General features: G+C 37.5%; 1 protein-coding gene across 16 annotated transcripts in view; it reads left to right on the top strand.

Annotated features, from left to right (window-relative positions):
* Positions 1–13,673, top strand: part of NUMB (NUMB endocytic adaptor protein) — a 95,512-nt gene that overhangs the window by 56,730 nt on the left and 25,109 nt on the right. For all 16 annotated transcript variants that reach the window (XM_080596010.1, XM_080596019.1, XM_080596008.1 and 13 more), the window contains one exon: positions 3,316–3,459. In XM_080596010.1, the coding sequence (XP_080452136.1) occupies positions 3,334–3,459 (126 nt within the window). In that variant the 5' untranslated portion in view covers positions 3,316–3,333. The remainder of the gene's footprint in view (positions 1–3,315; positions 3,460–13,673) is intronic.

The raw sequence follows: 13,673 nt of genomic DNA, 5'->3' as shown, positions 1-13,673 counted from the left end.
GGCAAACTATTTGACAGCCTACTCAAAACAGTCTGATGTCTCAGAAAATACAAGTGTGGCAGTTGGAGAAAGTTAATCTTGCCACTTGTAAGTATTTCTGTTAAATAGGAAGGCTATTTTTAAACTGCTTGTTGCCAGTGTGACCACAAAATTAGAACAAGTAGGAAAATGGGTTTGGTTTTTAGGAAAAAGGAAATACTTTTGGGCAAAATGCCACTTGAGCTTATCATAGGAAGCATAGTTCAGGAACTCTTATTCTCATGCTTCTCTGTGGATTGAGATTCCTGGTAGGAGTAAATTGCTGCTAACGTACCAGTCATATGGGCAAATACATATTTCCTTGGACATCTCCCATGAAATACTAGTTATGTAAGTTTTACAATAAGGTGATGAGACTGTGATTTCAGAAGTGGCACAGTGGCTGTGTGTTGTTTTGAACTCTTGTTTTGTTGCTTACTGGAGCTTTTGAGATTCGGAGTACCTTGAAAACTTTTCCACAAGTTGTTTTTACACATTTATAGGTTTGAAATTTCTACACAATGTTGTTTCATTGGTCATATCGAGAATGCTGGCAGATGAGCCTTGCTGTGTCTGTCCGTAGCTGGTGAAGAGTCCGTTGCTGTTTTTGGCAGAGCGGCCGAAGGGAGTACAGTACGTGTGCCCCTTTCTCAGTCACCTGAGTGCGAGGTCTGGCGGTTGCACTGTAAGCTACATAGCTGCCCAGGCCTGTGAACTTTGCACTGAAGCAGCTGGAGCAGAGGTTTTCCTTGTGGGGCTGTGGGACTACCAAGCTTCAGCAGGGACAGGAGTGGTTGTCTGTCCTGCCGAGTTGAGGTATGCTGTGTAGATCTGCTGCAGAACGTGTCGCCTGCCTGAGGTGACTGCTAGGCCCGCTTGAATTTCTGCTTCCTGTAGACTGAGAGGCCCACAGACTCCTTTGTCTGCAACTTATAAAGCAAAATATATAACTAATAATGCTCTAATGCCCCTCTGGAGAGTAGAAAATTGCATCTCCTCTTAGCAGAACTTCCAGAATTTGCACGTTCAGACATTTCAAAATGGCGGTAGCTTGTAATCTGAATCCAAAGGATCCATGGTTGTAGAGGAGCTGCTTCAGCTTGTTTAGTGATAAGAAATATGCATACTTTTATTTTTTTTTTTGTATGTGCGTATGTCTTCTAAAGTAAATTTAATAAAAAATACTATGTTATTTAGATGTCATGGCTATTTGAAGCCCTTGATTCTCTTCTAAGGACAGTCGCCTGGCCTTTGCTGTACATCTAAAACCTTCACTGAATTTACAAGAGAGATTTTGATTGCCTGAGGTGCTATACCTTACTGCTTTCAAACACGTATCAAGCAGCTTTGAGCACAGGTAGTTGCTGCAATAGTTGGAGTTTGCTTTGGCTGTTTGCTAATGTAGAAATACTCAGTGAATTATCACATGCTCAAAGAGTGCCTCACAATGCTGTGGGTCCAGGTAGCATTGCGTTAGTTTGTCACTGAACTCCTGCACCTAAATTGCACACTTACTCGCACTTCAAGTATTAGCTTCAGCGAACTTCATTTTCCCAATTTCAGTGATGTAATGCTGTACTCTTTACTCGTGGTCCTATCTTTAAATCATCACTTATTTTACAATATTGCTTTTAATTAATAGATTACAGAGATATGGGAGTTCTAGAGGAATAAGCCAGTGCTATGCCCATGAGATTAATGGGAACTGACTTTCCTAATGACTTGCAGCGTGAAGAGAAAAGTAACAATTGCTGAAGGAAAGCGTGGTGTGTTGGTGACAAAACTCAGACTTTTGTTATTTGGAATGGCTAAAGTACCTCCTGAGATATGAAAACACTTGAATGTTTTTAATTTGCCTGATCAGTAGGCAGTGTTTTTTCTGTAATGGTTTTCATTTTTGATTTGTGTTCAGCTTTGAAGTTGTTGCATTTTGAATTTAAGCTTCTTAAATAGGTACTAGAAACATGTATGTACCGATTTTTCTCAACTGTTAGTTACCAAGTAGTTTTAACTGGAAAGCAATGTAGGTTTTTTCAGGGTTTAAAATAGTGTTAAAACTGATTTTAAAGCTGCTTTCATTCTAAGTGCACCTGTTGACATCCATAAACATCTATATTCTGCAGCTTAGTTAATGTAATGGGAAAGAAGTGTTTATAATCCAGTTAGATTTTGCTGCCTTGCATTCTGCAGCATCTTTGTTATGCCAAAATGAGATGTAATGTTTGTCAGAAGGTTTATTCTTCAGGAAAGAAGAGTAATAAAGCCTCTTGGCAAGTTTTCTATATTCCCCGCATTGTATCACATGTAATTTACTTCTGTAGCTGAATATTGATTCTTTTTATTAGTACTTTCTCTGATAGCTTCTTTGCTAGTTTGAATCTCGTAGAAGTGAGCATGTCTAAACTGTAGTTTAGCTAGTATACAGAAATTAGTATATAAGTGTATAGTGTATAAAAAAACATCTAAACCTAGGCTTTGGGTGTGTAATTAGAGAACTCTCTTCCCCCTTCAAAGAGGAAATTTTTTGGAGATTTTCCCAGGACATGGAAGTCAATGCAGTGCCTTCCTCAAATGTATTTCTCATCATAGTATAAGACATTGCACCAGTAGGCGAGGCTGGAGCTGGACTGTGCCCCTCGAAGCCTGGGCTCCCATCTGCCACTCACTGTTTACCATTGCTACACTTTGGGTTCATCATTTCTTGAGCTTGTGGCTTCCTGTATGTATGCACGCATGCTTACATATAACACAAGTGTAGATGTTCCCAGCATCATCTACCAGCATCATCTGCTTCAGTAGGACTTTAAAAAGCGTGAGCCCATCACCCATACTTAAAGAACAATGCAAGCACCTAATTTTAAGAGACGTCTTAGGACTATGAATCTTTGTCTTGCATGGGTGCTGGAGAAACCTATGGTATTCATGCCCTGTTCTTCATTGCCGTAGGTGTTTAAATTCAAGGAGGCAGGATTTCATGCCCATCACTCTTCAGAGCTTCTCCGTCAGCTATTTTAGGTAATTTTATGCTCAGAGTAACAGTTATTTCTGGGTCTAATGCTTTATTCAGTTGTTGTAGAAGGATATTAAACTAGTAAGTTGGACTTGTGTTTTCCACTTTGAAGTGACTATATACCCCTCTTTTCTCTGAATCTATATCCAAAATATTTTCCTTTCACAGGGACCTCCATTCGTAGCTGCAGAAGCTCTCAATATTTTACAGGGACATTAGTTGTGATGCTAGTGAACCTAAAGTGTGTTTTGGTGCTTATTGGCAAAATATTTTTTTAATTCTTCTAGGACGTGAAGATCTGAGAAATGAACAAATTACGGCAAAGCTTTAGGAGAAAGAAAGATGTCTATGTCCCAGAGGCCAGCAGGCCTCATCAGTGGCAGACCGATGAAGAAGGTGTTCGTACTGGCAAGTGCAGTTTCCCTGTTAAGGTAAGAATTTCTGCCTTTCTTTTGGATATCCGTGAGATACTCTTGCCATGAATTATTGTTTTTTGGTTTATTTTTTGGCAAGCATAAGCCAGAAGTGTGCTTCATTACACGTTGACCTATTTTACAGTTAGCCCTCATTACAAAGGATGTGTTTTGCTTTGTTTTTTAAAGCCAGAAGAATCATCTAACAAATGCCTTGTCTGATATATCCTATATTATTATTTAGCTGAAATAAATCATATAGCTAGGCAGAGGAATAATATAACTTGACTTCATTTTTCTGGAAGGGCAGAAATGATAAACTTGTTGGATTGCATGGAAACTTACTCGGTTATGTCTGTTAAAAATGAAGCTATGGTTACAGTTTTGCTTGTAAGGTAGGTGGTGGGTTATACTGGGAAAGGAATCCTTCCTCCCTTTTGATGATTGAAAATGTTGCAAAGAAACACATGGGCTTCCTTCCAGTGCTTGAGGTATGAGCACTTGCTAAGTTTTGAGTGTCTTCGGTGTTAGTTTTTATTATTAGTATTTTTGTATATTACTGATTATTAATGCATATGAAATTGAAATGACCTTTTTTTTTGATTTCTAGAAATGATTCCAGATTATTTGAGTACTGTGAATCGGTATTTTCTTTTATTGTCTCCATTTCCTCCTCCACCTTTTTCAGAAATAACATAAAATAAATATTAAAATTATAATAATATATAATATTAGTAGGTAAGAAGTAAGGAATTTAAGATGTCTTGCCACATATGCTCACCTTGTAACCAAAAGCTTTCTTCTTCAAGGTACACTAATAATAATTCTACAGTAGACTGTAAACAGATGACATTTATGGAAAGCTAACAGTTTAAATATCTATGCACAAAGAAAATGTCTATGGTTCTGACACCTAAGAATCCTTTATTAGTTTTTATCTGTTATACTTAAAGTAATTCTGTTATTAAACAGGTCATGTTGCTAGGTGAAACTCTTGAAATTGTCTGTTGCATATTTTTGTAAACCTGTGGGTATGTGCAAATGCACCACCAACTTAGAATAACATTCACACTATGTTCATGCCCTGTTTTATCCTGCCATACTTGCTTGTGTGTGCTTTTATGCATGCTCTAGGATATACAGTGTGGAAGCTAACTTTCTAGTTTGTTATGGTTGGCTGCTTATTTGTCTTTGTCTTATGTTAGTTTTCTGCTAGAATGAAGGAATTGTAATTTAATACTAAAAAGAGATGGTGTTGTGCCAGAGCTCTGAAACTGAGTAACTGCTTTGTGGAAGCTTGAACGTATATTAGACTTTTTAAAATGTTAGCAGTGTCTAGGAGGGAACAGAATTGCTAGCTTGAGGATCATCATTTTAATTATTTATCCATTACAAAAAGCTAAAATATCAAACTCAATTTTTAGACAGAGTTTAACTCAAAACTCTCTGTCCTTCAGTGAACACAAAGGATGTGAACTACTTCTTGCTGTTTAAAGTCTGAGGTGGTTTTTTTAAACTCCTGGTCAGGACTTGTACTTATAGTGACAAATGCTTCCTGTATTTAAATGAAGCATTCATCTATTCTAGGCACATGTACCCAAACTTAAAAAGGTTTGGGGCCATTCTTCGGTGAAAAGGCATAGAAATGCATCCTGTCCTCACACTGGGACTTGTTAGCCTTATTTGCCTGCTTTGTATTAGAATTCACTGAGTTAATTTGGTCATTGGAAAAATTACTCTGAAGTAAACTCATCTCTTCTTATGAGAATGCTCCACTGAGAATATCAGGAAGTCAAGATGTTCAACTGCTTATATTTAGCAATCTTGCAATTAGATGAAAACTTAAAACCAGAGCAATTGGACATTGAGGTGCTTTAGTTTATTCGATTTTAATTTATCTTCTGTGCTTTGAGATGGGCATTAGGGAAAAAGTGTTATTAGGCTTGAGATGCGAAGTGGGTGTTAGCTGTTGTTTCATAGATACAGACGGGAAGTATGCCATTGTGAGCGAACAAGATAAACCAGATGTAGAGTCATCGTTCTAGTGGGTGGTACTCTATTTTGCTCACAAAAAGAATAGCACTTTGTGCTCTTGAAGGAGAGTATCCTGTCATACAGTTCTTGGGTATTATTCAGAAATACATGCGTTCCAGGAAAAGTATGCTGCTACCTGTGACCTTAAATATCTGATGGGGTGTCTTTTCTTCCTGATATTCTCAGAGGAGCAGAAATAACAAATCTTGCTAAGAATAGTTAACTAACAGGAATGCTCTCAAGTCTGAAACAGTGAAAATATCTTTTTTTGTAAATCCCTATTTGGTATTCCAGTGTGGTCCTGTGGTTGCCTGTAGTGTAGCTTCTCAACCACAGTTTAATGTGTCTGTGGGGGTTAATCTGACCTGATTCTTTATGGTCTGCCTTGCCTGCATTCTCTCTAAAAATCATCAGCCTTAGTTATTAAAAGCTGAGTGGAAGTCTAGCTTTGGAAGTGATGAACAAGATTTTAGCTGTATAGCTGGTGAAGACCCAAGAATTGTTATCACATATTCTACAGCTGTCTTTAAGATATTCTGTATGAAAGAAAAATACAGGAAAGCAATATAATAGAAGCCATGGTGAGGGCTTTGTTTCTTCTAATGCTTGCTAATTTATTTAGGTAAGACTTTTTTTTTTTTTGAGGGAGAGAAGACCAGTGCAAACACAGTAGGGAATGTTTGCTCTCAGTTTCTCTTGTAAAAGAGAGATCATGAAAGTTTGATGGGAGAAAGATATGTCACTGTTAAAAGTAGTGTTAAATTGGTGTGTTTAACTTCTTGCCTTCAGGCGTTTCTTTTTTTTGCCCAGAGTTGGGGTGTTTGTAGAGTGCTAGCACAGATTTATCCTTTTTTAGATTTTACAGAACATGTGGAACCACTTTGAAAATCATGTTGCAAATGGGATTTCATCCTGCCTCCAGGCTCTGTTCTGTTAGTGTTGGACAGGGACTCAGTAGCTGTTCATTCATTGTGCCTTGAGGATGCTGTATTGCAAACAAATTTAATGTTATTTAAAGTTTCTCTGCATTGGCACTGTTCTTGAAGCTCTTCCTGTGCTACATCCTCAGCTGATCCTGATTGTTAATTACAGTCTCTAAGTGTGGTGTTGGATTTTAAGCAAACCTGATGCATCTAAGGAACATCTGTGTTTTGGTAGAGGTAATGCTTTGTGGAAAGTACTAGCAAAATTCCTGTGGCATTGTTGCCTTAAAATTCAGGGAGGTGGATTTGATGCATGGTTTGTTCAGTGCTGTGCTCATAAATTTGGAGCTCATAATCCTGGGTTTGTACAGTTAATTTTAGGCAATAACACCTCATTTTTTGGTTTAGCAATCTGTGCTTTTCTACTGTTTTCAGAATGTCTGTGTCGTATGTAACAAGCTGCTGGTTGTATTTTCTCAGTCATCCTAGTGTGTGTAGGATTTTACACATAGCCCTTCGCTGCATTTGAAATCTAACCACACCTGAGGAGGTAATCTGACACGTTCACAACAGGGCCTTGGAATGGTCAGCGACTTGCCTGCTTTGCTCTTTTATGTGAACTCTTTTGAATTGGCTAAAGTTGCATTGAAAGAAGAGCCTTGATACTGGAACATACAACTGAGTGTTTTTTTTGCACTCCACATCAGCAGAGAGACAGGTGCATGTCTGTCAGCAAAGGTATGAAAAGGGTATTAGACCTGTGTTTAGGCAAGTGTGACTTGCAGACTTTTACTATCCCATTAGGCAGAGTTGTAAGGTTCTATTAACCATTGTGGTGTGGAGGCATGATACATTTTATCCTTTATAGATGCACCCAGAGCGGCCTCTTTATTAAGTGTGGAACTGTTAATACTGCTTGAAAAGTCTGCAGAAAATATGACAGACATTCAGGTCTCAGACATGACCATTCTCTTCCACTGTCCTAGAAAATTAAAGAGTAACTGCTGTGCTTCAGTAGTGAATCTTCCCTCTGAGGGGAAAAAAACCCTGTGCCATATCTATGTAATATATAAGAGGTTTAGATAGAGATATTGTATTTACAATTATTCAGAAGTCGATTATTCTAACAGATGTTAAAGCTGCTCTTATCAGTGCTATAATTTATTTTTACACAATCTTTATAAATTATAATTGTCCAAAATGAAGTTCATTGACATACACATTTTCAAACTTGCTTTCTTGCTCCAGACACTACCTCACTGAGAACATGCAGCTGTTCTATGTTTTAATGACTAAAATATTTGACACTAGGGCTTCTTTTGTCTGAAATGCCTTTCCGAATGTCCCTCTGGGTAAGTAGTTTTTGTTCATACAAATGCACTGTAGAGTAACTGGCCTGTGAAATTTATATCAGGAAAATTAGGTCACTTCCCTCTACTTACAAGAATTAAACAAATTGAACATTTGCAAGTTCTTGGTTCTTCTAACCAACTGGATGTATTAAAGGGAACGTTTACAGCTGATTCCTACCTGTGGTTCTAGAGGACTCAACAGCCAGATGTAGCTTGGATTAATTGGATTAGTTTATTCTGTCACTCACTTCCAAGTTTCTGGGTGTCAATCTCTTTTGACCTTAATGTGTCTAAGGCTACTGTTGCCTGTAGCCTGCAAGTTTACTTGTGTATGTATTTTATTTCATTTATTTCAACAGGAAGACTAAAGATATCAATGAATAAAGTCAATGGGGAAGAGTAACATACCACACTTGTGTTTTGAATCTGAAGTCCAGAGTTTGCTACTGAATGCATGGTGTCATGTGAATTAGCCTCTCCACAGAATCTTGATTTCTGTGTTAGTGTTGCCAAATAGAAGTCATATGGATACAGTAGTATCTTCACTGATGAAAGAATTAACTTTTCAGATCAAATACTCTTCAGTTGTTTTCTCTAATTCTTGCTTTGATGGGAGATGTTTGGAAGACGTTAACACTTTATATTAATATAACTTAGTATATTGTTTATAATTAATAATAATAATAATAGAGAATATTTTTAAAAAGCACAGAGGAGAAAAAAGGGAATGACTTGCTCTGAGCCTCATAGAATATTGTCACTGGGTCAATGTGACTTTGAGTGCTGGCTCTCATCTCTGGGATCCCTGTGACTGAGCAGTGGCTTATGCAATTAGTGTGTATGAAGCCCGCCGAAACCTCCCTGAGTAGGAAGTAGGCCACGGCTGTCCCTTTGCTGTGTGCTCTCACACCACTCATAGCTGCCCAGTTGTCTTCTTTTGTTTTGGAATTTACATATTGAGCCTTATTGCTTAATGTCGAAGATACAAATCTCACATTAAAAATATTTTTTTTATATTTTGAATTAGTTTATAAACACAGCTTGCATGCCATTCCCTTCCTCTAGATCAGAAAGGCTGGTAGTCAGCACAGGTGACTGGCTGTTACTTTACGTGTTAATACATGCACTTCTAGTTGTTTGAAATAATAGTAGTTGTGAAGGAGTTTACTTGCTTGTTAATGCTGCAGTGCCTTTAAGTTAGGCATGTGGTATTTTTGACTGTGGAAGCTTGAGATACTTGAACAGTCTTTGGGAACTATGTTAAGCATTTTTAAGAAGTTAAAGTGACAAATCTGCTGATGTTTGAAATGTCGCACAGCCTTACATATTGAACACTACAAATCCCAACCTCTTAAGGCATGAATTGATGTTAGCAATGAACAGTAAGCATACATATGGCATGCTAACCTAGCAGCAAGCAAATGTAAATTTTTAAATTCCTGCAGCATTTCAGATCCCAGGAAGACAGCTAATTATAACAGAAGGTGTAAGACTTATCTTAAATAAATTCCTATGCACTTTTGTCATGACGAAAGGAATGCAATTCAATCCCTAATCTTTAAACTTTTCAGATTTGTATATAGCCTTTAGTTTTGTTTGAATAGCCTTGCAAACAAGTTTTAAATGAAACTTCTTACTCACTTTAAAAACCCTCTTGTCTTTGGCCAAGGTCAAATTCTTACATTGTTTAATAAACTTCAAATTGTTTTAAAGATATGAGTATTCATGTCTAGAGCCATAAAAATGGTTTAGATGTCCTTGTAGAAACATATCTTTTAAATGTAATTTAAGTATTGAAAATTAAAAAATGTGTTATTGGCTTATCCTTTTTAATTTTGATTTTTTTGCTAAACTTGAGGATTTCTAGTGTCATAAATGGAAATTGATTTATTTGCAGGACTTGAAGAAAAGATGCAATGTGCACCTGTGCATTGTTTTATCAACACTTGTTTTTTTTAGTTTTTTTAACAGACTTTTAAGTTCACTTATTAATACTGAGTTCCCAGAAATGTAGGAATTGCACATCAAAATGAACAATTGAAAAATTAAGACTAACAAAACATGCATGAAGCTGTAAAGGGGCTCGGAGAAATAGTTGGTCTTTTAAGCCTCATCAAGGGAAATTTAGGATAGGCATTCACATCAATAACTCAGCAAAACAACCCCCCTTTCTAACAGTATGTCATGTAAGCTACAGGGTGGATGGCATACCCTATTGATCTCCAGCTACAGAAATGTTGTAGTGCTACCGGGCTGACTTCTCTGATGTAGATGTGGAAGTAGATCCTGCCTTGAGGCAAGTGGTGTCCTACATAACCTCCTGGGTTCCTTCTCAGCCACATTTTAGGGATTTGTGAGACTATGAAGAATGCAGCATTTGTGAATCCTACATTGAACTTTGCTACTTCATCTTCAATAGTCCTAACTGAAAATGTTTTTTATTCCCTCACAGTGTTTTTTCTGTTCACACTGCTAAGTATAATGTGAGAATCAGTAAGAGGAGTACAGCGTGACTCTTAGATGGGTGTGGTGTGAGAGGACACTGAGAACTACCGGTACACATATTGCTTCATTTTTAGAGTTAAATTCTTTTGGCCCACACTATTCAAAGACATTTAGTGGTCATAGCTGTTACAGAGAATGTTCGCTGAGGACTTAACAAATTAATGAGGCATTTTCTGTTCTGGTGACTTAGGGAAGTGGAAGAAATTGGACCCCAAGGGAATGTATAGCATCACAACTAACCTGAAGTTTTGAATAAGCAGAATTTAGCTTAGTTTGTCTGGTGATGCTTAATCATGCTTTTTTTTTTTTGTCATTATCTGTGCTTCTACAGCTCTAAGCAAACATCTGTTTCAAACCAATAAATTAAAAAGCATCAGCATGAATATGAGAGAAGAGAAAAATAATGTATTGAATATTTGGATGTAAATCTTACAGAGGTCAGTGGAGAAGTAGCTCAGCTTTGAGACGCATCCAGGCTTCTTGGATTTAATCTGGTATCTAGTTGCAAGACAGGATTTCACCCTGCAACTGTGAGTTAAGTACACCTTAACTGCGAGTTAAGAACACCTGTTCTAGAAGCGTATCTACGCATACAGATTCCAAGTATTCAGTCTTCAAACGGAGTATTATTTATAGCAGTAGAGAGAACAGTATTTACACAGAGGAAGAAAGAGGAATGCTACTGCCTCCAGGAAAAATACCGACGAAATGGTAGTGTGCTGCTCTCAGCAGCAGTTAGCTCTCTAACATGGGACACCTTGGCCAAGACTTACGGTAAGCTCTTTTCTTGTGTCCATGTAGTTTAAAATATAATCTGAAGAGCCTAATCTGTTGTTGTAAATAAAACAGTGCAAGTGAGCATCTGGCAGTGTAGAGAAAACTTCCGTAATTTGTGTATCTGCCTCTGTTTGGAAGAGAAACTGTAACTGTGTGTTACTGTTTTTCCGTAACTGCAAATGGCTCCAGTGAGTTGGCCAGGTGGAAGAAATTCTGGTGAAGGACCTTTCTTTTTGCCAGCAGCTATTGAACTTTGCATTTTGGAAAACTGGAATAACCAAGTATTTGTGAAAGAAAAGAAAACAAAGAAGTCCAAGATAGTATTTCTTGTAATAGGACACAAACTGTAGAGCAGTTCCTTTTCTGACCAGCAACATTTGTGGCCTGATACATCAGCCCTTGATGTTTTATTAGGAACACTTTCAATAGCATATGTTTGGGGGAAGACAGTAGGACAGCTTCACCAAAAATACTTGCTGTGATAACTTAGGTCGTTCATTTTTAGAAGAAATTGGGAAAAGCTTAAAATGTTGAAAAAGAATTAAGTTTTTCAAGCACTTTTCAAGTTCCAAGGGCATTTTGCTGTGTGCCAGTTTGACTTGTTCCTGTGTTGATTGCTTTGTAGTGTTTGACTGAAGAGTGATACCGAACACCTCTGAAAGAGGTGTTTCATCTGTGAAGGAGAACAGAAAGTTCATTGCCTAGAGGCAGAGAGGGAAGTTTTTTTATTATTTGCTATACTATCATATCATCCTTTGGCGTTTTTTTTCCCTGAAAATGTTAATATAAGCAAAACCTTTCTTTAAAAATGTTTATGAAAACAAACATTAAAAACATGTTTGTTTATGAAAACAAACATGTTAAAAAGGGGTTTCCCAGCAACTTGAAGGTATTTTATTTGGTTTAGAGCTTTTATTTTGTGTTACTCTTTATGTGAATTCTGCCCACAATGATTTTAACTTTCTGTAAAAGCATTGTTCATTTCTGATAGAATGATTAAATCTCTCACAGAACATCTTATGGCTGAGAATCGCCAGTATGGCTATCATTCAATGGTTGCTATGGAAATTAAGTAGGAATGCCTTCAATATTAATACTGCATTCCTATTACTTGCACTTCCATGATGGAAATATACTTGCTTTCTCCAGGAATGTTAGGCAGTGTGATTCTTGTGACGTGGAGAGCTCTTTGCAAATATGTCCAGGGTTCCCCTTCCTTACTGTTCTGCAATGTGATCAGCTGCAGTTCACATCTGTTCTGTGTAACCAGTAGTTCTGTGTCCCAGTCACTGAGTGTGTTTGTGGTAATATGCCATGATGGAATTTGGAAGAGGTTTTGCTTATATTTGGCAGTCTCTGTCCAGGCACTTCACAGTATGTTTCTCCTCTGTTAGTTTGAAAGGGAAGTTTTCTTTCAGAGATGTTGAAAAATTGTGTATAGAAATGCGGGGTGTATGTATTGCCTTTTTAAAGTGATTTCCATGTGTTCTCTTTGCTGTGACAGAACTGCAGAATTTGATTTGTTTTTTGTTGCATGGAAGTTAAACACCAGGATTCAGGACTTCAGGCTGTAAGGATCAGAGCATGTCTTAATCTAACTAGCAGCTGTATTTTTCTTACTATATTAAATTTTAAATTGTCGCTCATAAAATGCTCTTGCACTAGCAAGTTGAGCTAATGTTTCAAATTTAAGGGTAGGTAATGATATAACTACAGTTTAACACTTCTGATTAAAAATGTAAGGCTACTGGAAAGGTTTCAGTCTATAGCAGAGCTGTTTGCCAAGTTTCTTGAAGAAATACTTGAGCCTTTGATTACTACCAGCTAAAAGTCAGATAAGTAGAAGTTATTGCAGTGCTGCTTAAATACAGGAGCCATGTATATCTATGCGTAGCCTGATGGGGAAAAAGGGTTTTGGAAATAAACCTGAAGATGTGGAAAGGATCAGCTGCTTAAAGGAGACTTGACTTGATGTTGCAAAAAAAAGAGAGGACTGTAGCATTCTGATTACACAGTTGAAAGTTATTTTTATAACAAAGAAACTTAGAAATATATTGGGATCTATAGGAAACTCAAAAAAACCACAACCACAAAAGAAAACAAAAAGAACAATATTCAGGGAAGACTTTTGAAACCACCCATATAATGTACAAGGCCACTGATATTGATAGCTGTGAGCTTCTGGCTTCTGCAAAAATGGTGCATTGGGAAGAATAAGGTTTTTTTTTATGAAGGGCTTTAAGTGTAAAGTGTAATTGCCAACAAAGCACCTTTTGTCCTCATCATAAAGAAGTATTGTGTGGCAGCGTAATTTCTTTTATAATTCAGAATTGATTGATGCTCGATGAGGTCTGGGGATTGTACCCTTTAAATGTGGGTAGATGCACTTGATATGTGCAATAATGTCCCCATTCACTGGAGTGGAAGCAGTATTGAAAACTGCAGCAGAATTTGCTGTCTCTAGCAGCAGAGGCATGACTGATTGCCGAAAGTTGGAGCATGTGACTTGAATAGAGGTTTGGCAACACAGGGGAAAACGGTTGTCTGTTTTGGAGTGTGGCAAGAGGCAATATTTACCCTGCTCTGTTTCTCCCTTTTCCAAGCAAAAGGCAGGTTGCCAAGTACAGGGACTGAATGGTTT

The sequence above is a fragment of the Anser brachyrhynchus genome, assembly GCF_964034855.1.
Source record: "Anser brachyrhynchus genome assembly, chromosome: 5".
NCBI classification, from domain to species: Eukaryota; Metazoa; Chordata; class Aves; order Anseriformes; family Anatidae; genus Anser; species Anser brachyrhynchus.
Note: the sequence above shows the minus strand (reverse complement) of the source record. Positions and strands in the feature narration are given on the sequence as shown.